This window comes from Phytophthora sojae (assembly GCF_000149755.1).
Source record: "Phytophthora sojae unplaced genomic scaffold PHYSOscaffold_34, whole genome shotgun sequence".
In the NCBI taxonomy this organism is placed as follows: domain Eukaryota; phylum Oomycota; class Peronosporomycetes; order Peronosporales; family Peronosporaceae; genus Phytophthora; species Phytophthora sojae.
Genome location: NW_009258148.1, coordinates 1 through 25,347, shown reverse-complemented (window position 1 = coordinate 25,347; position 25,347 = coordinate 1). Strand labels below are relative to the sequence as shown.

Here is a 25,347-nt window from a genome sequence, read left to right as displayed (position 1 = left end):
ATAATGACCTTAAACTGCGATTCTAGGTCATCATTTCAAGTTTATACATTGTTTTTGAAGAGCAGTACATGTATATAATATAATCCATGAAAGAAATATTATACATGACTGATAAATACTAAGTATAAATGCTAAGTATATGCAGCACCTACACCTCAAAGCCTCACGTAGGAATGATGGACGCGTCGATGCAACTTCAAAGTATCTTTGTGCTCAAACGTCCTCTTGCATAAACCGCAGTAAAACTATGTGCAACCGTTCTCATGCTCACGCCGAGCTGACTTCATGTCGAAAGTTGCAACTGAACATGTACGACATGCGTACATCTGGAATCGGCAGAGCTGAGTCATGTTGTATCGGTAGGAAACCCCAGGGAGATCAACATCCAAATAGCAGTGAAGTCGGATGTTGACGCAGTCGTAGGAAACACCGCGGTGAGCGAGATCACCTCTGCAAATGACCAAGTCTCCTTTGTTTAGCGATACAATCTTCTCAGTCTCCTTTCGTGGTCGGCGGTTATTCCATCCGTAAGTCGCGAGTCTGGTTCCATTCTGCAAAGCGATTAGAACAAACGCGGGCAGCTCTTCATCGTCAGCATCAACGGTTTCGCTGTTTAGAAAATCCCTATGGACTTGCTGCTGAGGGCCACCCGGGAAAGACTTCAGAAACACCCACGAGCCAGGACGAATGACCCAGTGTTCGTTGTATCCGGAGGCACAGCCATTCACTGCGGTCTCGATTGGCACCAACGGATCATCGGATTCTTCCCACTGCGGGACGTACGCCTGCAACCTGAGCTCGTCTTGTTCGGCCCCACGCTGAAAACAGTCGCCCACTGCTCGATGTCATTGACCTTTAGTCGAATCGCTGCGGCCTGTGCTTCCGTAATCGCCTTCTTGATAACCTGGAACCCGTCTTCATAGAGCTTCATGTTGTGCGTGTGGCGAGGTTGCTTTTTTTAATGAAGCACTATATGAAATAGCGAGTCATGTGACCGGGTACTTCCTAACTCGCCAAAGATACTACCTCGCAATCTTATGCGAATTCCTACGATCTCAACACGCAATGGAACCTTATACCAATGATAGAAAGGTAGAATAAAACTGAATATGTGTGCGTTGGGGTGCTCAGAACGGATATGAGCAGATAAGTCTTGCCTACGAGGATCACAAACGCTATTTCAAGGGCCCATTCCTCAGTAGTAACTCCTGTGCGTAGTCGAGAGGGCCGTTGCCACGGCAGGGCTCTACTCCACGGCTCTCGGCATGATCCTCCAGACGCCCCTCGTTTCCGCTGTGTCCTCTACGGTCTTCTGCGAGGTCTGCTCCGCCATCTCCTCCGCTGTCTACTCCGTGGTCTTCTCCGTGGTCTTCTCCGTGGTCTCCTCCGGGGTCTCCTCCATGGCCGCCTTCGCTGTCTTCTCCGCTGTTTACTACATGGTCTTCTCCGTAGTCTTCTCCGTGGCCGCCTCCGCTGTCTACTCCACGGTGTCCTCCGAGGTCCCCTCCGAAGGCCCCCGAAGGCTCCTCCGAGGTCTCCTCTGTGGCTGCCATGAGTGCCATGGCAAATGTTCCCCTGTGGTTGCTTGAGTTGCTGCTTTGGGCTCAATGAAGCAGTGTCTGCAGCGTCTTCAGCTCTAGCGTGCCGTCACCTGTGACCCTCTCGAGCTAATGCGGGTCACTGGTTTTGGGTTTTCTAGTTGCCCATTTCAAAGCGTTACCTACTGTCATCTGTTTACCCAAATGCCCTGGTTGTAACGAGGGCCCTCCCGATGAGGGCTCTCCTTAGCGATCCCCCTGAATCCATGACCTGTCCCGTAGCACCATCTGTCGAATCTGCCGATCCGCCCCCTGTCTCTCCGTGATTACCACCCAATGTGACAACGGCCTGGACCGCCTGGACCACATCATCTGGACCCAGCGCCCCTCGCAACCTTGCGTATCGTCCATTGGATCTTGGTCTGTCGATCCATCGTCTGGTCCCAGCGAGTATTCGACATTGGGATCGGCGCTTGGATCCAGGCCGGGCGCGCATTCAGCAGGAGCTTCGTCTGGATCGGGAGCGGGTGTACGATTAGGCGCAGCTGCTTGGGCTTCTTGCACCCGGGTAGACGCTACCCGGGGCACCTTCAGCTGTGTCGCTTCGCCGTCTGCTGCTGACACCGGATCTGACTCCGGTGGATGTTCAACAGTCCGTTCGCCCTGTCCACACCCAAGATCCTGGGATCGGACCTGGGGGGATGGGCCTAGGATCGCCACCCGTCGCGACGCTTCATCGCCCAACACGGTGTCCGTCCTGCACTCAGTTAACCCCGTCGCGTGGGTGTCGGCGCGCCTCTTCCCACGGAGTCTCCACCGCTTGGATCGGACTTCGGCGGACCTTCAGCTGCTGGATCGAAGCTTGGTACATACTAAAGCAGCTCCTCCGGCCGTGAATCTAAACCATGAGCCGTAGTCGAAGCTTGGAGCAGCGGTATTCCTGTCGTCCCGGCGATGTGTCCTTCAGTCGTCTGGTCGGGTGGATCTGACGACGATCCGTCCTGTCCGTCCTCAGCTCCCTTGGATCTGGCCTCCACCTGTCGGACTTGTGCTGGATGCCGTCTCTGCAGTATTGCGCGCGGCGTCGGGTATTCGGGGCGCTCCACCATAGGCCCTGGTGGGGCCTCCGGGGGTTCCGCCTCCGTGGATCCAGCGTCCGTCGTGGCCTGCAGCGCGAGGTTCTGCCACTCCATGTAGCGGCGGGATCCGATGGACACGTAACCTTGGATCCGCGGGACTCGATCTCCGGCCAGCCACATCCCGACTTGGAGGCTCTGGCGCAACACCAGCTCCTTCTCTCCGATGTTCGTGATCTGAAGGTACCGTACCTTGCCTGGGCCCTTGATTACCGTAGGCACCCATCGATCCCCTCGCGTAACCCACAGCTTGTCGTGTTCCGATCCTCGCAGACGCATGGGCAGCTCCGCGGACTCTCCGATCCCAAGTTGCAAGTATCGATCCAGCTTCACGGACTGCGCCTTGTCACTGTAGAGTGGACGGCGTCCGCTGAGCTGGATCCGGACTTCATCGGGCAGGCAGAGAGTCCCGTCGGCCAGATCCAGCCGGATCCCGGCCGGCATCATGTAATCCATACCGAGGATGGCCTCTTGTCCAGATAAATGTCGAAGAAATACATTAGGTATCCGCCCAAGGTAATCATGATCCGTGTTCTTCCTTCCGTTGTATACACGTTGTCTCCGATCCCAACACACTCTTGGCTCTGACTCCTGCCGATGTAGCACCCAACCTTACGAGCAAAGGCGGTATCCACGATGGACACCTCGGCACCTGTATCTAGGACTAAGATCGCTTTCTCATTGTTGATCTTACCGTGGATCTTGGCTTGACGGAACCAATTCCCTGGCGAATGTTGTTTCCAGTATCCTCGGGATTCTCCGGGTAGGAGATACGAAGATTCTGGATCCGTGGTCCGCCGGTTCGCAGCAACACGCCTGGATCTGGATCCAGCCGTGTCTTCACCTTCGGTAGGCTTAAACCACTGGTCTGGATCCTGCTGCTTCCAGTATCCCTGACGTGCCTCCGGATCATAATCCATTTCCACTGTCGTGTCGGATCTTGAGTAGTCATCAGCTTGTCAGAGACTTGAGACCACAGCAGTACGTTTCCCATGAAGATCACATGTATTACCGCGTAGATCCTGTCGTTTGCTAACTGGATCTGTCGATGTCTTGTTCACAAATGCATAGATGCAATACCTAGAACGTTTGGCTCGTACCGGATTCCAACCCGGCGAGCGTCCTAGTTTAACATCTTCTCCGCCATCTCTGGCAGCATCCCCGCATGCTTGGCCGGATTGAACCACTGGCGGATCTGGTTGTAGAACTCTTCCTTCGGGCATCGGCCCACGTCATGAAGTTCACCACATCCACAGCACACGAAAAGGCAGTGATCACCTGGATGACCCTTCTTGCCGCACTTCTCACACGTCAAGCGTTTCCAGCAGGCAAGATGCGAGTGCCGCTTGGATCCACAGTGCGTGCATCGACTACGTTCGGGTCCCCCCACATGCGTCCTGGATCGGGAGTCGCGAGACGGTGGATCCTGCTTCGGACGGTCTTGAAGGTTTCGATCCAGAGTCTTCTGCTCTTCCTCTGCAGGCTTCGCGTGGTCTTGGGCTGCCGCCAGATAGATCCTGCGGTAATCGTCGCACTCGGAGTCAGATTCATCGCTGGATCCAGGCTCGGATCCCGTGTCAGGTTGGACCTGGATCGCACGCACATGTTTGGCCGGAGCGGCCGGTGCGGGTGTCGCGGGGGCCTTCTGGCGGAACTTGCTGGCTCCATTCGCAGACTTCTTCTGTCGATTCTTCGCCCGATCCAGTGCGCGGAGAACCTCTTCCAGCTCGTCAGCATCCGGCAGTCGGAGCAATGTCAGTCGATCCGCTAGATCCTGATCACCCAGAGTTTCGATGACCTGATTCACGTGCTCGCGTTTCTACTTGGATCCACCATCCTTGATCTTGAGTCGGGCGCGGAGTCCAGCGACATTAAGTCGGTAGAGATAATCCAGCGGAGACTCATCGGATCGCTTGCGCGCGTGGTAATACTGGCGAGCAACGGAGATCACCAATCCACAGTACTGGGTTTGGAAACTGCGGAGCAGATCCGACCACTTGTTGCGTGTGGATCGAGGTAGTTGGCGATACCAGTTCCTCGCGGATCCGGACAGAAGGTCCGCGAAGGTCAAGCACTTCTCCTCGTCAGGGGCTTGGTCACGGAGGAACGCAGACTTCACCTTACTGATCCATGCTCTCGCCCGATCCTCATCCTGGTCCTTCCCTGAGAACTCCTTCAGATCCGAGACCGCTGAGATCCGGACTCGTTGGATCAGGGCCGAACCTGTGGATCCGGTCGCGGTGGTGGCCACTGTAGCGCGAGCTGGGACCGGGAAGTCGATGTCATCTGGATCGTACTTCCAGTGTTGATCTGGATCGGACAAACCAGTGGACTCCATTTCCACGTCCTGGGATCCGGCGTTCTGCGTCGCCTCCGGCGCCTGTGTCGGGGTCAACACGCCTTGCTCCTTCAAGAACCTGCCCATGGCTGCCTGAAAGTATGACTCAAGCCTGCCAGTCGACATGTTCGATCCTGATGCCGTAGCTGTTGGATCCACCGAAGGAGTCGACGGCTTCTTGGGTCGGGGCTGGGATCGGGGCTGAGTGCTTGCTTCACGCTGGATCTGGGCTCGGGCGCGTAGCATCGAGGCTCCCGAGGGTCCAAGCGACATACGCCGCGGCTCCGAAGATGTATCCGACCCAAGCTCCGCGGCGGACACGTATGGTGACGACGTTCGGCATCCTGTGGATCCAGCTTGAGGTGAACTTGGATCCGGGACTTCTGGATCCGGATCTCACCTACCAGCGCCTTCAGCCTGTTGAACAGCATGTCCGTCGTCGCGTGGATCTGGATTGGATCGGCGTCGTAGATCGCTCTCGCGTCGAAGGCGCCAGCTACAAGGCCGGCCTCCTTCAGCCGCTGCATGAGTCGCTCCATCTCGGCCAGGATCCCTTCACGCTTGGCGGGTGCAGGGAATGCCACAGGCCCTTCTCCGATCGGCTTCACGCCAAGCAGCCGCATCATGGGATCCCAAGCCAGGAAGTCACGTAGCTGCTTCTCGTGGTAACGTATCCAGCCTGCCTCCTCGGATTCTTCGTGGGATGACGCTTTTGAATCTTCGTCATCCAGATCCGGGGCCTTCAGCTTCGCTCGTGTCATCGACTTGGTCTTGTCAAGAAGTAGGCATCCGGTTTAACTGGTGAATCAGCAAATGCATACCGATCCTTGCTAGCCTTGGTTTGTTTTGTTGGTGGAACTTGACTCGCGTCGCGATCCACCGGGGTCCCCGAAGGGACCTGTGGAGGAGGTTGAGGTTTCTCTTCTGGATCCATGTCTGGATCCACCTCGGTTCCGCCGACAGAGGTCCTCCTTGCACTCTGTCGATCCGTGGATCTTGGTTCATTCAGCAGCGTCGTCGTCGATCCCGACTCCGATGACGCTTGATCCCCTTGTTCCTTCTTCACTCGAACTTCTTCTTGGGACTCACGGTGAAATCCCGAGTCACCAGAAGATCCGGGCACGCGCAACCATTGTGGTGTAGCGGGATCAGCAAAATCTGCGAGATTGCCAATCCAACTTCCCAACTGCGCCCGAACACCGACTTACGGAGGGGGTCCCCCGATGATCCGTGATCTGTGTGCTGAACTTGGTCACCTTGTGTACCCGTCGGTAAGCCCTACCTGGATCTTGCTCCTCTGGTGTCTTCCGAAGCGTCCGAGCCTTGAAGAGAGAACAGTCTGGGCGAGACGCGGGGATGTGGGTGGAGCAGCGCGGAAATCTCCACTCTGCTCGTGGTAATATTCCAAATCCAGTGGTCTTGTACTTGGATCTGGCGGCCTGGATCTGGATCCGACCGGGTTGTTGCCTTTCGAGGTTGTTGTCCTTTACGTTGCCTTCGCAGGTCTTCCTTGGTCGTGTTTGCCGCCTCCAATGACGGTGTCGTTGACAGTTGAGACGAGAGGGACGCACCGTAACTCCGATGGATCTTGGATCTGCACTTGCAGGTAGTTTACTAGGAAGGTCTTGGATCTGGCCAATATATTACTCCAGTCTTACAACCAACACTAGATCTGCTACCGCTAACCTCTCTACGCCGTGCAGGGCCAATGTCGTTCCCGTTTCCAGGCGAGGGAGGAAGCGCTTGCGTTGTACAAGGCAAATTTTGGTCTGATTTATGCTTAAGTTCGTTCCTATCCCAAAATCCTATCGCCATGTGGATCCTATCATCCCATCCATACTTACCGACTCTATGGCCCCTCTTTACCTTCATTGCGTGTCAGCTGCTTGCCCGTCGAGTCGTGTCCACCACTCCACGATTACGCTGGGATGTCGAATTGAACCCATCTTGGATCTGGATCACATGGGTACAGATCCAGATCCATCTGAGACAAGCATACTGAAGAACTGCCAAGAAGCACAAGCATAATCAAGACAAGCGAAGCATAGTGAAACCTACATTAAAGTCAGCGAAGTGATAGAAGATAACTAGCCAAACGTAAGATCTAAACAGAAACCAATTTGCCGAAGATCACGCGGACGACTCTGTGCTCGCGGCAGAAGTAGCACCCCGACTTTGACGTCTTCAAGAGCCCTCCGGGAGACTGCCTGTGCGCGGTCTAAGTACGTTTAGGGACGCTTCCAAGGCCTCACTGGTGTAGCGAGCACTGGTGTAGTGGGGACTCAAAGGTACCAAGGCAAAGTCGGCAGTGACTGGGGTTTCGCGCCCCGGAGTGACCTGTGAGAGCTTTATTTTCTATTTGCGTGCTCTAACCGGGCATCCATTTCATATTCCCTACTGTGTGTCTTTGGTGGTTGAGGTAGTCACCCCCCAGACTGAATTGATTGACTACTGAGTGATAGGACTGAAATATATTTTGTATTGTTCCCTCATTCTGTGAGGGTGGTGCGCGTAAGTGAGTGTGCATCCAGGGCTGACCAGTTCCTTGGGTGACGGCTCCGAAGTTGACTGGTGTATAGACCCCCCACCCAAGGGTCTCAAAGAATAAGTGGTGGCTGTATATTTTGTGACGTTTATCTCGGCATTGTATTTCTGTGTGTTGGTTATTCGGAATTACGGATCTGACTGTGGTCCCTTTCATTCGGTCTGACCTTCTGTTCATTCGGTGTGGTTCATCCCAGGAACACACCCAGCAGACGTTATTCTGTATCGCAACAACTCAACTCGGTGAAATCCGGTCCGCCAAAGGTAAACGATACCTATAGGGCTTGACACAAGGACACACGCCAAACACCAGACCGCATTAGTGCGATTCGGTGCGTCCAAGCGGTTCCAGGCCCGGGTCATTCAGTGTCCCGTAGGCTGTTTATCGCGTGGACAATCTCTGGTACTCCGAACCCGAATTCATTCGGTCCGGCATAGTGCGCTATACACCCTGGACGATAAAGACGTTCACCCGCCTCGCCTCAACATCATCTTAATCAGAATAAATGTCGTTTTGCTCGTTCCACTTCATAATCTTTTCTCGCGTCAACGTACATCGCATTCAATACTCGGTCGCGGTTCCCAGAGCTTCTTCTCAGCCCTCGACCGCTGTGGCTGCCTCGAGCGAGGCTTGGTTCGCAGCCGTTGCACTCCACCACTCACGGGCCACTCCATCATCAGCTCCATACTTAGTCACGGGCTTGAGCGTGCATGCCCGGCCTCGTTCCTTCTTGGCTATTGCGTCCGAAGCCTCGGTCGACCTACCACTAGCTTCACCAGCACGTGTTTCACCTCTTCTCGCCGTCGCTTACACCTCGTGCAGCGTTCCCACTCAGTAGCATGCCCACTCCAAGGCCAAGGTGATTGGCTTGGTCCATCGACTAAGACTGGTCTTACAAATCCGTAAGACCGGTCTTACAGATCCATAAGACCCGTCTTACTGACTGATAAGACCGGTCTTAGTGAGGCTTTTGACGCACTCTCGGAGGCGTTTGAGGGCCCCATTGCTAGAGTGGTTGACGTCTCCATCTTGACACCTGACCGCTCCACTTCGACTGCTGCACCCAAAGCCTCGGTCACCCTCCTAGTCGCTTCATTATCACTTGTTTCGTCTGTTGAGGGTTTGACCGAGGCTTGTTTGCGTCTTCCGTTGTCCCTGGCTCCATTCCGATATCTCCATTCCATCGTGACTCGTTCACTTAACACGTAACATGCAGATTCCAGTAACTTTCTTCGTCTGTCACTGCGAGCTGGATAGCCCTCGCAGGCAGTTCAATCATCATCTCCAGTAGCCTCGTTCGTCTGACATCGCGGGCTGGATTGCCCCCGCGAGCAGTTCTATCCTCCTTGGGGCGCAGAATTACTCCTCGTCGGCCACCTGGACCACTTGCAAGCGTCGGTCGCTTCGCTTCCGGCGTAGGTAATCGTACAGGAGGCCACTGCACGACAGATTGGACGCTGGTTCCCATGTCGGCTCGTCATAGCCGACCCACTTCACCTTGAACTCTCGGACGGCCCGGTGAGTACTCGTTGACAACGGGGTCCGGTCATCGAGGATAGCCTCGACTTCATATTCGCCGTCCAAGTGGTCCGGCTCAAAACTGTGTTCAGGCAGTAGTTCCTCGTCGAAGTCAAGACGAGTGTCTTCGGTGACCTCACGAGCCAAACGAGCCCTCGGTCGGCCTTCGAACTCGTCCACCGACTTGAGTCGTGAGACATGCACCACCGGGTAGAACCGGTATCCACTTCGGTCAGGTAATTCCAGCTCATACGCAAAATCGTCGACCTTCTTCACTCGGAACGGTCCGTGCCACCGATTGGCTAGTTTCTTGGTCAGTCCTGGTCGGACCCGCCCCATGTACAGCCACACTCTGCTTCCAGGCTACAGAGGAAGCCTCGTTCTCGTCACTGTAGCTCCGCCATGTTCAGGGGAACTCAGTGCTCGGTCGACCGAGGTGCTATTCTCGTTAACGCCTGTCGTAGCTTCCTTCTCCTTCCTGCCAAGTGATTCATTGCGCTCTTCAGCTCTCCGAGCCTTTTCCGCGGCTTGGTACTCCTTGGCCATCCTCAGGGCGATTTCCTGCTGTCAGTTGACCTCTCGGCGCCCTGCTAGCGCGTCAGTTTGGCTACCGAAGCCTCGTTTGAGTGACGAGGACATTGCCTTGAGCGTCGACTGTGCATCCCACCCCTGAACGAGGTAAAACGGGGTTTCCTTCCTCGTCTTATCACGGGAGTTATTGATAGCGAAGATCAGTCTTTCGGTGATCTCGTCCCAATCCTGCTGTAGTGGGTCTTCAGCGTATACGCGGACTGACTGCATGATCGTCTTCACCAATCTCTCCTGTTGGCCGTTGGCCTGCGGGCGGTATCTCAGGGTCGCTCTCGACCGAGACTGCATCATTTCCGCGAAGGCTTGGAAGACCTCGCTCATATATTGAGGATCTCGGTCATGACGGATCAAGGACGGTGCTCCAAAACGTCGGTAGACACACTCCTCGAAAGCTTGCGCAACGAGTAAGGCAGTAGTGTCGGACATGGCTTTGCCCATCACGAATCCCGTGAACGAGCATTGGAATAGCAGGAGAGCCGTGTTGCCACGGCGACTCTTCAGTAGCGGTATCACGAAGTCCATAGAGAGAAGTTGGAAGGGTCTCTCGGCTAGGATGTTCCCTGGCGAGTACCCGCGGAACTGAGGTCGGCTCTTACTTGAACTGCAGCCAGGGCACGACTTAACGTGTTTCTCCACATCGGCATACTGGCCGATCCAGTAATAGTCTCTCCTCGCCCGATGCAGTGTACGGGTGATACCTTGATGACCACCTTCGAGTGAGTCATGACAGCTCTGCAAGACCTCTTGGATCATCGTTGTGGTTACCACGAGTCTCATCTTCAACTCGGCTTGCTCGTCGTCACTCGAACGACGGCTCGTTCTAGTGTAATATTGCACATCGTCCTCGCTCAACACAAATTGGTCCGCCATTTTCCATGCATCTCGTGCTGCTCTGTATCCAATCTTCGCATCATCTCCCCGGAGCACTACCATCAGATTCGACAACCGTAACTCTTCATCTTGAGCGGTGGCGATTCTCCTTCGGCGTTCTTCCTGTACTACCAGCGGGTCAATGTCTTCCGCGTTCGGTGGGGCTGGTGACGTCTCGGCGCGCAGCGGTGAAGCTTCTGCTTCATTCTGAGACTCGTTCGGCACACCATTGGCTTTTACTCGGAGAGATGCGTCTCCCTGATCGGTGACCGAGGCTTCATCTGCAAACCGGACGTGTTTCTCCTTTGCTCTCGTTTGACGTCTGGTCATCACAGCCACATGTCCGGGTTCAGTCTCGTTCTGCCGTCTGTGGTCGGTTTTTCTTCGCACAAAATCGAAAAATTCTTGCTGCGAGGTTTGACAGAAGCTACCACAGCCATACTGTGTTGGCCGAGGGTATGTCCTCGACGACGCAACCGTCAGCAACCTCGTAGATGACTTCAGCGATACGGTTCAGCTTCATCAGCTCTAGTACTCGGACATCCGACGATACCACTGTAGACTTCTTGCTCTCGAGAGCCTCGCTTGCCAGAGAGTCGGCCGCAGCGTTAAACTCTCTCACCACATGTAGGTACTTCACCGACCGAAGCTTGGCTGTGAGTTCTTGGTGGTGACTGAGTTGCTGCAGCAATGACTCCTTCCGTCAGGCTATCACCCCTAGGGCTTGCTGGATCGCGAGCCTCGAGTCGCCAAGACGACTAAATCGTCGGCTCCGTGCTGTAATGCAGCGGAGACACCATAGTTCATCCCAGTATACTCAGCGAGGTTAACGGTGGTGTTCTCGAGGTAAGCGCTCGCAGCGAGCACTACTGTCCATTTCGGTAACTTCCATAGTATCCATGAGCAACTCCTGTAACTCTCAGTCTTCGCAGACCCGTCAAACGACATGACAAAGCCCCGGTACGACCGAGATAGGCGTGCGTAGAGCAGATGCGGATCCAAACGAGCAGTCGGTGACCCTCGGGTCCGGGGTGTAACCAACGCCAGTGACTTATCCAAATCAACGAAGTTCGTCAAGTCGGCTTGAAGTAGTTGGGCAAACGAGCAGTCGGTTTCTTTGACTCGTTCGACCAACAGATGCCACGGCGACAGCAAAACGGCGAACTGAGTAGCCCGACCGAACAATGTCTTGGACTTGTGGACCCAGTCGAGTGTTGAAAACCGAGTATAGACCCGGATTCGCTGTCCAACGAGTTGAGTATAACACACCTTCAGTATCAGCAGAAGCGCGAGGGCTTCTTTCTCTGCCGGGTGATAATTCATCTCAGCGTCCTTCAAAACGCGTCCGCAGAAGCGAACGGGGTGTAGTTTGCCCTCGTACTCTTGCATCAACGTGGAGCTTAGGGCCCACTCGTTGGCGAACAACATAACATGGATTCTCCTCTTTCGGTCGAAGTGTCGTAGTATCGGCGCTGCCGAAACCTTCTGTTGGAGCATCGCGAAGCTGTGCTTGGCCGCGGTGAGGTCACCCCGGGTGCAAGTCCTCGTCCTTAAGCTGGTACAGCGCTGCTTCATAGACCGCGAAGTCTTGGATGAAGCGACTGTAATAGTTGAGTGCCCCAAGGAAGGACTGCATTCCTTTCTTCGTTGACGGGAACGGAAGCTCGGTCACCCCAGCCAGCTTCTTAGCGTCTGGTCGGATATCTTTTGCCGAGACTTCGTGAGACAGAAAGTCCACATTGGACTGCACGAAGATGCTCTTCGTGAAGCTGATACTAATACGGCACTCTTCAATCCGTGCCAGCAATCGGTCTAGCGTCGCCAAGCATGACTCGAAAGTCTCGGCGCCGAAAAAGATATCATCCACGAATGACCGGCGACTGAATACTGGTGTCAACGAGGAGTCATCGGGCTCCCCGTTGGCGAACATGTCGGCGATAGGGCTGTTGACCAGTTCGGCTACAGCTCCCTTACCAAGCGAGTTATCTCGGTCAGCCTCGAACTTGGCCCGGAATGGCTTTGCCGTGCCAGTCGAAGCCTCGTTCACCCCAGCATGAGCTTCCTTGTCATGTTCTTCAGCTAGGCGCATGCACTCCGAGAATTTAAACCATCCTCCCTTCGGTTGGACGAAGCCCCAAAGCGCGATGTCAATCATGCGTTGATAGATCGGTGCGTTTTTCAGGCCGAAAGGCATACGCAACCACTCGAAGTGCCCCAGTGCGCAGACGAAAGCGGAGATATTCCGAGCTCGTTCAGTCATCATAATGGCCTAGAAGCCGCTAGCAGCGTCGAGCGAGCAAAACCATAAGTACGCCTCCATGTCCGTCAGCAAGTCATCCACCAGGGGCATGGCGTACTCCATAATCTTGGTGATCGCATTAACGAGTTTGTAGTCGATACACAGGCGGATATCCACTCCATTCTTCTTCAGGACGATGACGATTGGCGACGCCCATGGGCTGTCCGAGAAGGAGATAAGCCCGGCCTTCAGCAGACCCTTCAGCAATTCGTACAGCTTACCGAGGAAGCGAAGCGGGGTCCGCCGAGTCTTCTGCTTGATCGGCGCGTGCCCCTGTACATTGATGTCACATACAACACCATAGGCTGGAGGCGGTAGAGCGTTGCCGCTCGCAATCATGATTTTCTCGTGGATCTTCAGCACATCGACCAGGTCCGTCTGCTGCTTCTCACTGAGCTCGTCATTCTGGACGTTCTGCCCAGAGTAATCCAATGTCGTCTCCGACGCTTCAGTTAGGTCTGGCAAGAACGCTAGCTCTTGTGCGTAGTCGGTTAGCTCAATCTCGTTTGCTACGTGCTCCGAAACGTCGTTCGATGTGTCCTCACCCTCGACAGACCCTTCTGCAACCATGGCGTGCATGACCGAGATATAGGTCGGCCTCCAGCAGCTGCTCAGGGTCAGTGATCGGGTTTACATCCGAATCATGGAATTCAGTGTCGGCGTCGGCGGTGGGGGTTCCGGCTTGAGTAGGAACGTCGTTAGGCCCTGGATCGTGTTCACCCCAGTCGACTTTGCTACTACACACCGCAGTCGACGTTTCTCCTGGCTCCAGGCTGGGCGCAGCGGTCCCAGAAGCTCCAAGGATGAGATCCTTGTTGTTTTGAGCTGTATCAGGGCATGCACTTAGTAGCGATAGGTTACCAAGATCAACGTTTGAACTATTTAGCTTTAGTGAGCTACAGCTAATTGAATTGATCCCAGTGATAGCTCGAATAGCATCTAATACCAGTGCTGTCATCGGCGATGCCTCGCCGAGCGTAATCGATGAGATAGCTCATCCGATAGTCGGTCTTGTTGTCAAGACTGATGTGACGACGCCTCGCCAAGCGACCGTGTGACGCGAACGCGTCATCAGTGAGGTCGGCGTGACCTTCACTGTGTTGTACCGCAATCATTCAGGTGATTACGGGACGATGATTACGTCACGGTGATTACGCCATGATTGTGGGTGCAAGATTGTGGGTACAAGATGGGCATCGACGTGGTGTTCTCTGATTGGATAAGGTAACTGTGTATCCAGTAGAGAATCCAGTAGGGTGTATCCAGTAAGAGGTATCCAGTAGCAGGCTTAGAGGTAGCACGCGGTTGCGAACTAAGGACCTGAATCGAATCACTTTGCATTTTGCCAACTACTGCTCAAGTGTTCTTCCTTTTGGTTATGAGCCCAAGCCCCGTCTTCCCTGACCAAGACCCCGACTACGCCTTCGCCATGGACGCCGCCCCGACCGCGACCGCCCGCATCAACAAGTTCGACGGAACCAACTTCCACACATGGAAGTTCAAGATGCAGATGGTGCTGGAGGAGCGCGAACTGTGGGAAGTGACGAGTGGGGAAGTGAAGCTCGAGCAGTGCACGACCGCGGCGGACCAAGCGACGTTTCGCAAGAAGTCGCGCAAGGCGCTGGCGATCGTCTGTCTCGCGTTGGAGGACTCGCAGCTGCCGCTGGTGCGGTCGGCGAAGGACGCGCATGATGCATGGTCAAGACTCGAGGGACACTTCGAGAAGAAGAGCCTGGCGAACAAGCTCTTTCTTCGTCGACGGTTCTTCACGACAACGATGGACGAAGGTGATGATGTGCTGGAGCACATTAACAAGCTCAAGACGCTGGCGGAACAGCTCGACGCGGTCGGCGCTCCGGTCAGCGAGGACGACTTGGTGATCACGCTTCTTGCCAGTCTGAGCGAGTCGTACCAGTTCCTCATCACGGCGTTGGAATCGCGTTCCGACACGCTGACGTGGGAGCTCGTGACGTCTCGGCTCCTGCACGAGGACATGAAGCGCAAGGGACGGCAGGCGCAAGCGCAGAGGACGAGCGCCTGTCACTACTGCGGCGAGCACGGACATTGGATCGCCAAGTGTCCGGTGCGGATCCGCGAGAACGGGGAGCGGCAGAGGCCGCAACGAGCGAACGTCGCGCAGGTCGAAGATGACTCTGGCGACTTCCTCTTCTCGGTTGGTGGCGACACGGGTGCCTCCAAGCTGAGCGGCATGTGGCTGGTCGACTCAGGTGCGACGCAGCACATGACGTACTCGAAGGAGTACATGAAGAACTACAAGAAGATCTCTCCGGTGGACGTGCATCTGGCGGACGACGGCGTGGTTCAGGCGGTGGGGAGCGGCGACATCGTGATGTCGATGCAGACACCGCGCGGCATGAAGAAGGGTGTGCTCACGGGTGTGTGGCACATCGCGAAGCTGTCGCGCAACCTGTTCTCCGTCGGCCGCTTCACCAAGGACGTCGGGCCAGTGACCTTCGAGAGCGACGGGTGCTTCGCGGAAACGAAGGGTCTCAAGTGGAAGCTCGGCGCTCGCGAAGGCAAAGGACTGTTCAAGCTCTGCATGACGCCGAGGACGCCTGCTGACGAGGCCAATGCGGCAAGCTCGAAGAATCGCCAAGGGGACACCACGTCGTACCTCTGGCACCTTCGACTTGGTCACATCGGCCATGGTGGTCTCGACGCCATCGTCAAGAAGGGCTACGGCACTGGCATCCCAATGACGTCGGTGAAGCAGTGGGAGGTGTGCGACGGGTGCGCACTCGGCAAGCAAACGCGAGTAAGCTTCATGAAGTCGTCGCCGAACCGTGCGAAGCAAGTGCTGGAGGTGGTCCACAGCGATGTGTGCGGTCCGATGCAGACGGCGACGTTCGGAGGCAAGCGCTACTTCGTCACGTTCATCGACGACAAGTCGCACTTCTGCGTGGTGTACCTACTACGGAACAAGTCGGAGGTGGCTGCCAAGTTCGCTGCGTTCGTCGCGTTGGCTGAGACGCAGACCGGCAAGCGAGTGAAGGTGCTTCGGAGCGACAACGGCGGCGAGTACACTTCGGGTGCGATGGCCAAGTTGTGTGCGGATCGCGGCATCGAGCAGAAGTTCACGCCACCATACACGCCTCAGCTCAACGGAGTGGCCGAGCGAATGAATCGGACGCTGGTGGAGTGTGCGCGCTGCATGCTGGAGCACGCCGGGTTGTCGAAGGAGTACTGGGGAGAAGCGGTGATGACGGCCACGTTCCTCCGCAACCGGTGTCCGACGCGCGCCATCAGTCACGACAAGTCGCCGCACCACGTTTGGACCGGCAAGAAGCCTTTGCTGGCCAACCTCAAGGTGTTCGGGTGCCACGCGTACGTGCACGTGCCGAAGGAGAAGCGGTCGAAGTTCGACGCTCGGTCGGTGCGCTGTCGTTTCCTCGGGTACTCGGAGCACGAGAAGGCGTATCGGTTCGAGGAGATCGAGAGCGGTCGCGTGTTGGTGAGCCGCGACGCGCAGTTCATGGAGGATGTCTTCGACGGTGGGAGACGCGACTACGCTTCGAAGGAGGTGTTGGTGGGTCTTCCGACAGATGATGATGAAGACACCACGGATGAAGAGACTCAGTCCGGATCAGACGAGAACAGAGAAGAAGCTGCGCGGAATCAAGACTTTGAACCCGGCAGCAAGCGACACCCGCGCACGCAGTCGCTCAAGGAAGCCGTGGAGGTTCCGAGTGCCAAGCGGTATGCGGTGCCGAGACGACAGCAACCGCTGGACGAGATGTCTGCCGCAGCACAAGAGAAGGAAGACTTCGAGGCTGCGTACGTCGTGGATTTAGTGGGAGAGATGCCGACAACGTTCAAGTCGGCGATGGAATCCAGCGACGCAGACAAGTGGAAAGAGGCGTGCGACTCGGAGGTGGAGTCGCTCCGCAAGAACGAGACGTGGATCCTGGTGCCACTGCCGAAGGGACGCAAGGCGATCGGCTGCAGATGGGTGTTCCGCGTGAAGGAGAACCAGTCTGGAGAGATCGAGCGGTTCAAGGCGCGACTGGTGGCGAAGGGGTTCTCGCAGAAGTACAGCATCGACTACGACGAGACGTTCGCGCCGGTGGCCAAGTTCACGTCGATTCGGGTGTTGCTGAGTCTGGCGGCCAAGTACAAGCTCACAGTGCACCAGATGGATGTGAAGACCGCGTTCCTCAACGGCTTGTTGGACGAGGACATCTACAAGGCGCAGCCGGACGGATATGTGGACGGAGATCGACCCGACTACGTGTGCCGGCTCAAGCGTTCGCTGTACGGCCTGAAGCAGTCGCCGCGGATGTGGAACAAGACGATCGACGAGTTCATGTTGAAGCTGGGGTTCAAGAAGTGCGAGTCCGACCACTGCATCTACTTGAAGCGGGACAATCACGACATGATGTTCGTGGCACTGTACGTGGACGATCTGGTCCTCGCCAGCAGCAGCGACGGGATGCTGAAGGACACGAAGCAGGCGCTGAGTGACCGGTTCGAGATGACCGACATGGGCCAGCTCAAGTACTTCCTCGGTATGGAGATCGAGCAAGATGTGGCGACTGGGAAGGTGTCGGTGCGGCAGACCAAGTTCGCGAAGGACATTCTCGAGAAGTTCAAGATGGATGAGAGCAACCCTGTGAAGACACCGCAGGATCCGGATCTGAAGCTGACCAAGGCCATGTGCGAGGGAGGCTGCAAGCACGACGAGACCATGGCGAATGTTCCGTACCGGAACGCCGTGGGCTGCCTCATGTATCTCATGGTGGGGACTCGTCCGGACCTCGCAGCGGCAGTGGGAGTGCTGAGCCAGTTCGCAGCGGACCCATGTCCGACACACTGGCAGGCGCTCAAGAGGGTCTTCCGCTACATCCGAGGCACGAAGACGCACGGCCTCGTGTTTCAAGCGAGCAGCGAGGGCGGATTGCAAGGCTACTCGGACGCGGACTGGGCCGGCGACATCGAGTCTCGACGGAGTACGAGCGGCTACGCGTTCATGATGAACGGCGGATGCATCAGCTGGCGAAGCAAGAAGCAGCGCACGGTGGCGCTCTCGTCGACGGAAGCCGAGTACATGGCGCTGTCGGAGGCCACGCAGGAGGCGGTGTGGCTCAAGGTATTTCTGTGCGAGCTGGGCGAGATGGCGAACGATGAAGCGGTGAAGATCTACGAGGACAACCAAGGCTCCATCGCGTTGGCCAAGAACCCGGAGTTCCACAAGCGCACCAAGCACATCGACATTCGCTACCACTTCGTGCGCGAGAAGGTGGAAGACTGTCAAGTGGTGTTGCAGTATGTTTCGACACTCGACATGCTGGCGGACATCATGACGAAGCCGATCGCGGCGCCGCAGTTCGACGCGCTCAGGACGAAGCTGGGCATCGTGGTCGCTGACGAGTCGAGTGGGAGTGTTGTCAAGACTGATGTGACGACGCCTCGCCAAGCGACCGTGTGACGCGAACGCGTCATCAGTGAGGTCGGCGTGACCTTCACTGTGTTGTACCGCAATCATTCAGGTGATTACGTCACGGTGATAAAAGGAAGAGCACTTGAGCAGTAGTTGGCAAAATGCAAAGTGATTCGATTCAGGTCCTTAGTTCGCAACCGCGTGCTACCTCTAAGCCTGCTACTGGATACCTCTTACTGGATACACCCTACTGGATTCTCTACTGGATACACAGTTACCTTATCCAATCAGAGAACGCCACGTCGATGCCCATCTTGTACCCACAATCTTGGCGTAATCACCGTGACGTAATCATCGTCCCGTAATCACCTGAATGATTTCGGTACCACACAGTGAAGGTCACGCCGACCTCACTGATGACGCGTTCGCGTCACACGGTCGCTTGGCGGGGCGTCGTCACATCAGTCTTGACAACACTCCCACTCGACTCGTCAGCGACCACGATGCCCAGCTTCGTCCTGAGCGCGTCGAACTGCGGCGCCGCGATCGGCTTCGTCATGATGTCCGCCAGCATGTCGAGTGTCGAAACATACTGCAACACCACTTGACCGTCTTCCACCTTCTCGCGCACGAAGTGGTAGCGAATGTCGATGTGCTTGGTGCGCTTGTGGAACTCCGGGTTCTTGGCCAACGCGATGGAGCCTTGGTTGTCCTCGTAGATCTTCACCCCTTCATCGCTCGCCATCTCGCCCAGCTCGCACAGAAACACCTTGAGCCACACCGCCTCCTGCGTGGCCTCCGACAGCGCCATGTACTCGGCTTCCGTCGACGAGAGCGCCACCGTGCGCTGCTTCTTGCTTCGCCAGCTGATGCATCCGCCGTTCATCATGAACGCGTAGCCGCTCGTACTCCGTCGAGACTCGATGTCGCCGGCCCAGTCCGCGTCCGAGTAGCCTTGCAGTCCGTCCTCGCTGCTCGCTTGAAACACGAGGCCGTGCGTCTTCGTGCCTCGGATGTAGCGGAAGACCCTCTTGAGCGCCTGCCAGTGTGTCGGACATGGGTCCGCTGCGAACTGGCTCAGCACTCCCACTGCCGCTGCGAGGTCCGGACGAGTCCCCACCATGAGATACATGAGGCAGCCCACGGCGTTCCGGTACGGAACATTCGCCATGGTCTCGTCGTGCTTGCAGCCTCCCTCGCACATGGCCTTGGTCAGCTTCAGACCCGGATCCTGCGGTGTCTTCACAGGGTTGCTCTCATCCATCTTGAACTTCTCGAGAATGTCCTTCGCGAACTTGGTCTGCCGCACCGACACCTTCCCAGTCGCCACATCTTGCTCGATCTCCATACCGAGGAAGTACTTGAGCTGGCCCATGTCAGTCATCTCGAACCGGTCACTCAGCGCCTGCTTCGTGTCCTTCAGCATCCCGTCGCTGCTGCTGGCGAGGACCAGATCGTCCACGTACAGTGCCACGAACATCATGTCGTGATTGTCCCGCTTCAAGTAGATGCAGTGGTCGGACTCGCACTTCTTGAACCCCAGCTTCAACATGAACTCGTCGATCGTCTTGTTCCACATCCGCGGCGACTGCTTCAGGCCGTACAGCGAACGCTTGAGCCGGCACACGTAGTCGGGTCGATCTCCGTCCACATATCCGTCCGGCTGCGCCATGTAGATGTCCTCGTCCAACAAGCCGTTGAGGAACGCGGTCTTCACATCCATCTGGTGCACTGTGAGCTTGTACTTGGCCGCCAGACTCAGCAACACCCGAATCGACGTGAACTTGGCCACCGGCGCGAACGTCTCGTCGTAGTCGATGCCGTACTTCTGCGAGAACCCCTTCGCCACCAGTCGCGCCTTGAACCGCTCGATCTCTCCAGACTGGTTCTCCTTCACGCGGAACACCCATCTGCAGCCGATCGCCTTGCGTCCCTTCGGCAGTGGCACCAGGGTCCACGTCTCGTTCTTGCGGAGCGACTCCACCTCCGAGTCGCACGCCTCTTTCCACTTGTCTGCGTCGCTGGATTCCATCGCCGACTTGAACGTTGTCGGCATCTCTCCCACTGAATCCACGACGTACGCAGCCTCGAAGTCTTCCTTCTCTTGTGCTGCGGCAGACATCTCGTCCAGCGGCTGCTGTCGTCTCGGCACCGCATACCGCTTGGCACTCGGAACCTCCACGGCTTCCTCGAGCGACTGCGTGCGCGGGTGTCGCTTGCTGCCGGGTTCAAAGTCTTGATTCCGCGCAGCTTCTTCTCTGTTCTCGTCTGATCCGGACTGAGTCTCTTCATCCGTGGTGTCTTCATCATCATCTGTCGGAAGACCCACCAACACCTCCTTCGAAGCGTAGTCGCGTCTCCCACCGTCGAAGACATCCTCCATGAACTGCGCGTCGCGGCTCACCAACACGCGACCGCTCTCGATCTCCTCGAACCGATACGCCTTCTCGTGCTCCGAGTACCCGAGGAAACGACAGCGCACCGACCGAGCGTCGAACTTCGACCGCTTCTCCTTCGGCACGTGCACGTACGCGTGGCACCCGAACACCTTGAGGTTGGCCAGCAAAGGCTTCTTGCCGGTCCAAACGTGGTGCGGCGACTTGTCGTGACTGATGGCGCGCGTCGGACACCGGTTGCGGAGGAACGTGGCCGTCATCACCGCTTCTCCCCAGTACTCCTTCGACAACCCGGCGTGCTCCAGCATGCAGCGCGCACACTCCACCAGCGTCCGATTCATTCGCTCGGCCACTCCGTTGAGCTGAGGCGTGTATGGTGGCGTGAACTTCTGCTCGATGCCGCGATCCGCACACAACTTGGCCATCGCACCCGAAGTGTACTCGCCGCCGTTGTCGCTCCGAAGCACCTTCACTCGCTTGCCGGTCTGCGTCTCAGCCAACGCGACGAACGCAGCGAACTTGGCAGCCACCTCCGACTTGTTCCGTAGCAGGTACACCACGCAGAAGTGCGACTTGTCGTCGATGAACGTGACGAAGTAGCGCTTGCCTCCGAACGTCGCCGTCTGCATCGGACCGCACACATCGCTGTGGACCACCTCCAGCACTTGCTTCGCACGGTTCGGCGACGACTTCATGAAGCTTACTCGCGTTTGCTTGCCGAGTGCGCACCCGTCGCACACCTCCCACTGCTTCACCGACGTCATTGGGATGCCAGTGCCGTAGCCCTTCTTGACGATGGCGTCGAGACCACCATGGCCGATGTGACCAAGTCGAAGGTGCCAGAGGTACGACGTGGTGTCCCCTTGGCGATTCTTCGAGCTTGCCGCATTGGCCTCGTCAGCAGGCGTCCTCGGCGTCATGCAGAGCTTGAACAGTCCTTTGCCTTCGCGAGCGCCGAGCTTCCACTTGAGACCCTTCGTTTCCGCGAAGCACCCGTCGCTCTCGAAGGTCACTGGCCCGACGTCCTTGGTGAAGCGGCCGACGGAGAACAGGTTGCGCGACAGCTTCGGGATGTGCCACACACCCGTGAGCACACCCTTCTTCATGCCGCGCGGTGTCTGCATCGACATCACGATGTCGCCGCTCCCCACCGCCTGAACCACGCCGTCGTCCGCCAGATGCACGTCCACCGGAGAGATCTTCTTGTAGTTCTTCATGTACTCCTTCGAGTACGTCATGTGCTGCGTCGCACCCGAGTCGACCAGCCACATGCCGCTCAGCTTGGAGGCACCCGTGTCGCCACCAACCGAGAAGAGGAAGTCGCCAGAGTCATCTTCGACCTGCGCGACGTTCGCTCGTTGCGGCCTCTGCCGCTCCCCGTTCTCGCGGATCCGCACCGGACACTTGGCGATCCAATGTCCGTGCTCGCCGCAGTAGTGACAGGCGCTCGTCCTCTGCGCTTGCGCCTGCCGTCCCTTGCGCTTCCCGTTGTCGCTTGTCATGAACGCTTGACCTTGAGCGTGCGCGGTTCCGTCAGCACCGCCACCTTGTTCCTTGCGCTTCATGTCCTCGTGCAGGAGCCGAGACGTCACGAGCTCCCACGTCAGCGTGTCGGAACGCGATTCCAACGCCGTGATGAGGAACTGGTACGACTCGCTCAGACTGGCAAGAAGCGTGATCACCAAGTCGTCCTCGCTGACCGGAGCGCCGACCGCGTCGAGCTGTTCCGCCAGCGTCTTGAGCTTGTTAATGTGCTCCAGCACATCATCACCTTCGTCCATCGTTGTCGTGAAGAACCGTCGACGAAGAAAGAGCTTGTTCGCCAGGCTCTTCTTCTCGAAGTGTCCCTCGAGTCTTGACCATGCATCATGCGCGTCCTTCGCCGACCGCACCAGCGGCAGCTGCGAGTCCTCCAACGCGAGACAGACGATCGCCAGCGCCTTGCGCGACTTCTTGCGAAACGTCGCTTGGTCCGCCGCGGTCGTGCACTGCTCGAGCTTCACTTCCCCACTCGTCACTTCCCACAGTTCGCGCTCCTCCAGCACCATCTGCATCTTGAACTTCCATGTGTGGAAGTTGGTTCCGTCGAACTTGTTGATGCGGGCGGTCGCGGTCGGGGCGGCGTCCATGGCGAAGGCGTAGTCGGGGTCTTGGTCAGGGAAGACGGGGCTTGGGCTCATAACCAAAAGGAAGAGCACTTGAGCAGTAGTTGGCAAAATGCAAAGTGATTCGATTCAGGTCCTTAGTTCGCAACCGCGTGCTACCTCTAAGCCTGCTACTGGATACCTCTTACTGGATACACCCTACTGGATTCTCTACTGGATACACAGTTACCTTATCCAATCAGAGAACGCCACGTCGATGCCCATCTTGTACCCACAATCTTGGCGTAATCACCGTGACGTAATCATCGTCCCGTAATCACCTGAATGATTTCGGTACCACACAGTGAAGGTCACGCCGACCTCACTGATGACGCGTTCGCGTCACACGGTCGCTTGGCGGGGCGTCGTCACATCAGTCTTGACAACAGTGATTACGCCATGATTGTGGGTGCAAGATTGTGGGTACAAGATGGGCATCGACGTGGTGTTCTCTGATTGGATAAGGTAACTGTGTATCCAGTAGAGAATCCAGTAGGGTGTATCCAGTAAGAGGTATCCAGTAGCAGGCTTAGAGGTAGCACGCGGTTGCGAACTAAGGACCTGAATCGAATCACTTTGCATTTTGCCAACTACTGCTCAAGTGTTCTTCCTTTTGGTCTTGCTGAGATACGACGCATCCGCTATTTCAAGACTGAGAACATCTGTGCCTGCAGCATAGTAGCTGGGATTGAATATAGTAGATTCTTGAGTTGAAGGCCTGACGGTAAATCCCATACTTCAATAGAGTTTATATCTTAATGTATATACTTTCTACAATGGCTTAGCGCATTGATAACTGGGGCGCGGCTCTCCCGAAAGAGTTTCGCGCAGACTCTCTTGGCGATATTAGGCAACTCGGGATTAAGAAGCTCTTCCGAGGAATCATCCTCGCGCCCAGCAATGCCGGTAAGACGAATCTATACTATCACATCGTCAAGAACAGTCCCAATGTATTGAACCATCTGCATCTGATCGCACGCAACCCAGACCAGGACTTCTACAATTATATGAAGGAGAAACTTGCGGGATACATAACTGTCTATGACCCGTCCACCCCGCCAAGCGTCGATGATATCCAGAAAGACTCACGTGGAGGCATTCAGCTCGTTATCATTGACGATTATTCATCAAACAAAAAAATACCAGCATGACCTATTCAGTCATTACTTCATCCGAGGGCGCCATAAGCGGCTATCTATGCTGTTCTTGACTTATTCGTGGTTCAGTACTGATAAGCTCATTAGACTGAACTCAGATATCTCTGGATCCTCAAAGCCAACAGCAAGAGAGACCTCAAAATGGTTATCAGCGATTTCAGCCTACCTGGCATCACGCTCGAAAAGCTCATCAGAGCATACAATCAGGCTACAAAGGATAAAGGCCAAGCATTGCTCATTGATAACGTTAGAAGCATTCTGAGATACAATTTCAACGAACAACCGATCTATATGGATAATTAATATAGCAAATGCAGTATATTATCAATCTTGGAATATAATCATGTCGAACATCATCACTCTTAGTTCGCAGCACATCGTTCCTAGCTCATATAACAATACCCTTCGTTATGAGTTTCCCGGTAGCAGCGTTAATTTTATTATTAGCGAGCTCGTTATTCACACTCAACATGTACAACTCCCAATTCAATATCGATTCGGGAGCTTATGGAAACAATACCTTCAAACTTCAGATGCCGACTGGAAACACCAATAGCACATTCCAGATCACACTCCCAAGCGGATATTACTCCTACAGTGCAATCCATTTAGCTGTGCAATCAGCTATAATTTCAGCAGGAGCCTATTTGGTCAATAATGATGGTGATAGTGTATTCTACTTTAATATCTCGGAGAATCCAACCTACTACAGTTGCCAAGTAGATCTCTCGCCTGTTCCAACGAGCCTTCCCGCTGGATGGTCTCGCCCGCCGAGCAGTCTTTACTCGAGCAGTGGAAGTGGTTTGCCGCTTGGATTCAGCTACGTGCCGAAATTGGTCGTCGATAACGAGGAATTCGGTAAAATCATTGGCTTCCCACTGGGAACGACTCCCTCGCAGAGTCTCTACACGCTTCAGTCTGTACTCTCTCCGATTCCGCCGGTGATCAACCCTGTATCGACTTATCAACTACGATGTTCGCTTGTATCGAATCCGTTCTGCATTCCCGATGATGTGCTGACTACTTTCAACACAGCTGGAACGACTATCGGTCAGTTAGTGAGCTATCAGCCAAACGAGTTCTGCTGGATTGATGTTCCCAACGGATTGCACGTATTGATCACTCTAACGATCGCCGATCAAGAGGGGAGATTTGCTAAATTGAACGATACGAACATGCTGATCAGTCTGATTGTCCGCCAGAAGAGGTCATAGACCCACGCTTAGAGCTACCACCCTTGCGCATAGAGCGAAGGCGAGCCATCTTTGCCTTGTTGTCAAGACTGATGTGACGACGCCCCGCCAAGCGACCGTGTGACGCGAACGCGTCATCAGTGAGGTCGGCGTGACCTTCACTGTGTGGTACCGAAATCATTCAGGTGATTACGGGACGATGATTACGTCACGGTGATTACGCC

General features: G+C 55.8%; 8 protein-coding genes across 8 annotated transcripts; 2 read left to right on the top strand and 6 right to left on the bottom strand.

The window, feature by feature from the left end:
* Window positions 1-245: 245 nt before the first annotated feature.
* PHYSODRAFT_308249 (hypothetical protein) lies at window positions 246-931 on the bottom strand (the record flags this gene model as incomplete). Its single annotated transcript, XM_009541807.1, has 2 exons — window positions 246-818; window positions 854-931. 2 exons carry the CDS (start codon window positions 929-931, stop codon window positions 246-248), a joined length of 651 nt encoding a protein of 216 aa, XP_009540102.1.
* A 244-nt stretch (window positions 932-1,175) lies between these two features.
* On the bottom strand, window positions 1,176-1,562 carry PHYSODRAFT_343258 (hypothetical protein; the record flags this gene model as incomplete). Its single annotated transcript, XM_009541806.1, has 1 exon — window positions 1,176-1,562. One exon carries the CDS (start codon window positions 1,560-1,562, stop codon window positions 1,176-1,178), a length of 387 nt encoding a protein of 128 aa, XP_009540101.1.
* Window positions 1,563-1,906: 344 nt separating this feature from the next.
* PHYSODRAFT_343257 (hypothetical protein) lies at window positions 1,907-8,741 on the bottom strand (the record flags this gene model as incomplete). The annotated part of the gene is made up of 10 exons (XM_009541805.1): window positions 1,907-2,113; window positions 2,311-2,399; window positions 2,443-3,144; window positions 3,291-3,613; window positions 3,808-4,441; window positions 4,508-5,263; window positions 5,347-5,782; window positions 5,872-6,198; window positions 8,164-8,327; window positions 8,537-8,741. The coding sequence occupies 10 exons, from the start codon at window positions 8,739-8,741 to the stop codon at window positions 1,907-1,909; spliced, it is 3,843 nt and encodes a 1,280-aa protein (XP_009540100.1).
* Window positions 8,742-14,295: 5,554 nt separating this feature from the next.
* Window positions 14,296-14,830, bottom strand: PHYSODRAFT_536360 (hypothetical protein; the record flags this gene model as incomplete). Its single annotated transcript, XM_009541804.1, has 3 exons — window positions 14,296-14,317; window positions 14,424-14,492; window positions 14,577-14,830. 3 exons carry the CDS (start codon window positions 14,828-14,830, stop codon window positions 14,296-14,298), a joined length of 345 nt encoding a protein of 114 aa, XP_009540099.1.
* A 1,119-nt stretch (window positions 14,831-15,949) lies between these two features.
* Window positions 15,950-16,330, bottom strand: PHYSODRAFT_536361 (hypothetical protein; the record flags this gene model as incomplete). The annotated part of the gene is made up of 2 exons (XM_009541803.1): window positions 15,950-16,070; window positions 16,107-16,330. 2 exons carry the CDS (start codon window positions 16,328-16,330, stop codon window positions 15,950-15,952), a joined length of 345 nt encoding a protein of 114 aa, XP_009540098.1.
* Window positions 16,331-16,471: 141 nt separating this feature from the next.
* On the bottom strand, window positions 16,472-16,894 carry PHYSODRAFT_536385 (hypothetical protein; the record flags this gene model as incomplete). The annotated part of the gene is made up of 2 exons (XM_009541802.1): window positions 16,472-16,580; window positions 16,635-16,894. The coding sequence occupies 2 exons, from the start codon at window positions 16,892-16,894 to the stop codon at window positions 16,472-16,474; spliced, it is 369 nt and encodes a 122-aa protein (XP_009540097.1).
* A 3,720-nt stretch (window positions 16,895-20,614) lies between these two features.
* On the top strand, window positions 20,615-20,995 carry PHYSODRAFT_536369 (hypothetical protein; the record flags this gene model as incomplete). Its single annotated transcript, XM_009541801.1, has 2 exons — window positions 20,615-20,838; window positions 20,875-20,995. The coding sequence occupies 2 exons, from the start codon at window positions 20,615-20,617 to the stop codon at window positions 20,993-20,995; spliced, it is 345 nt and encodes a 114-aa protein (XP_009540096.1).
* A 1,197-nt stretch (window positions 20,996-22,192) lies between these two features.
* Window positions 22,193-22,727, top strand: PHYSODRAFT_536374 (hypothetical protein; the record flags this gene model as incomplete). The annotated part of the gene is made up of 3 exons (XM_009541800.1): window positions 22,193-22,446; window positions 22,531-22,599; window positions 22,706-22,727. 3 exons carry the CDS (start codon window positions 22,193-22,195, stop codon window positions 22,725-22,727), a joined length of 345 nt encoding a protein of 114 aa, XP_009540095.1.
* Between the last annotated feature and the right edge of the window lie 2,620 nt (window positions 22,728-25,347).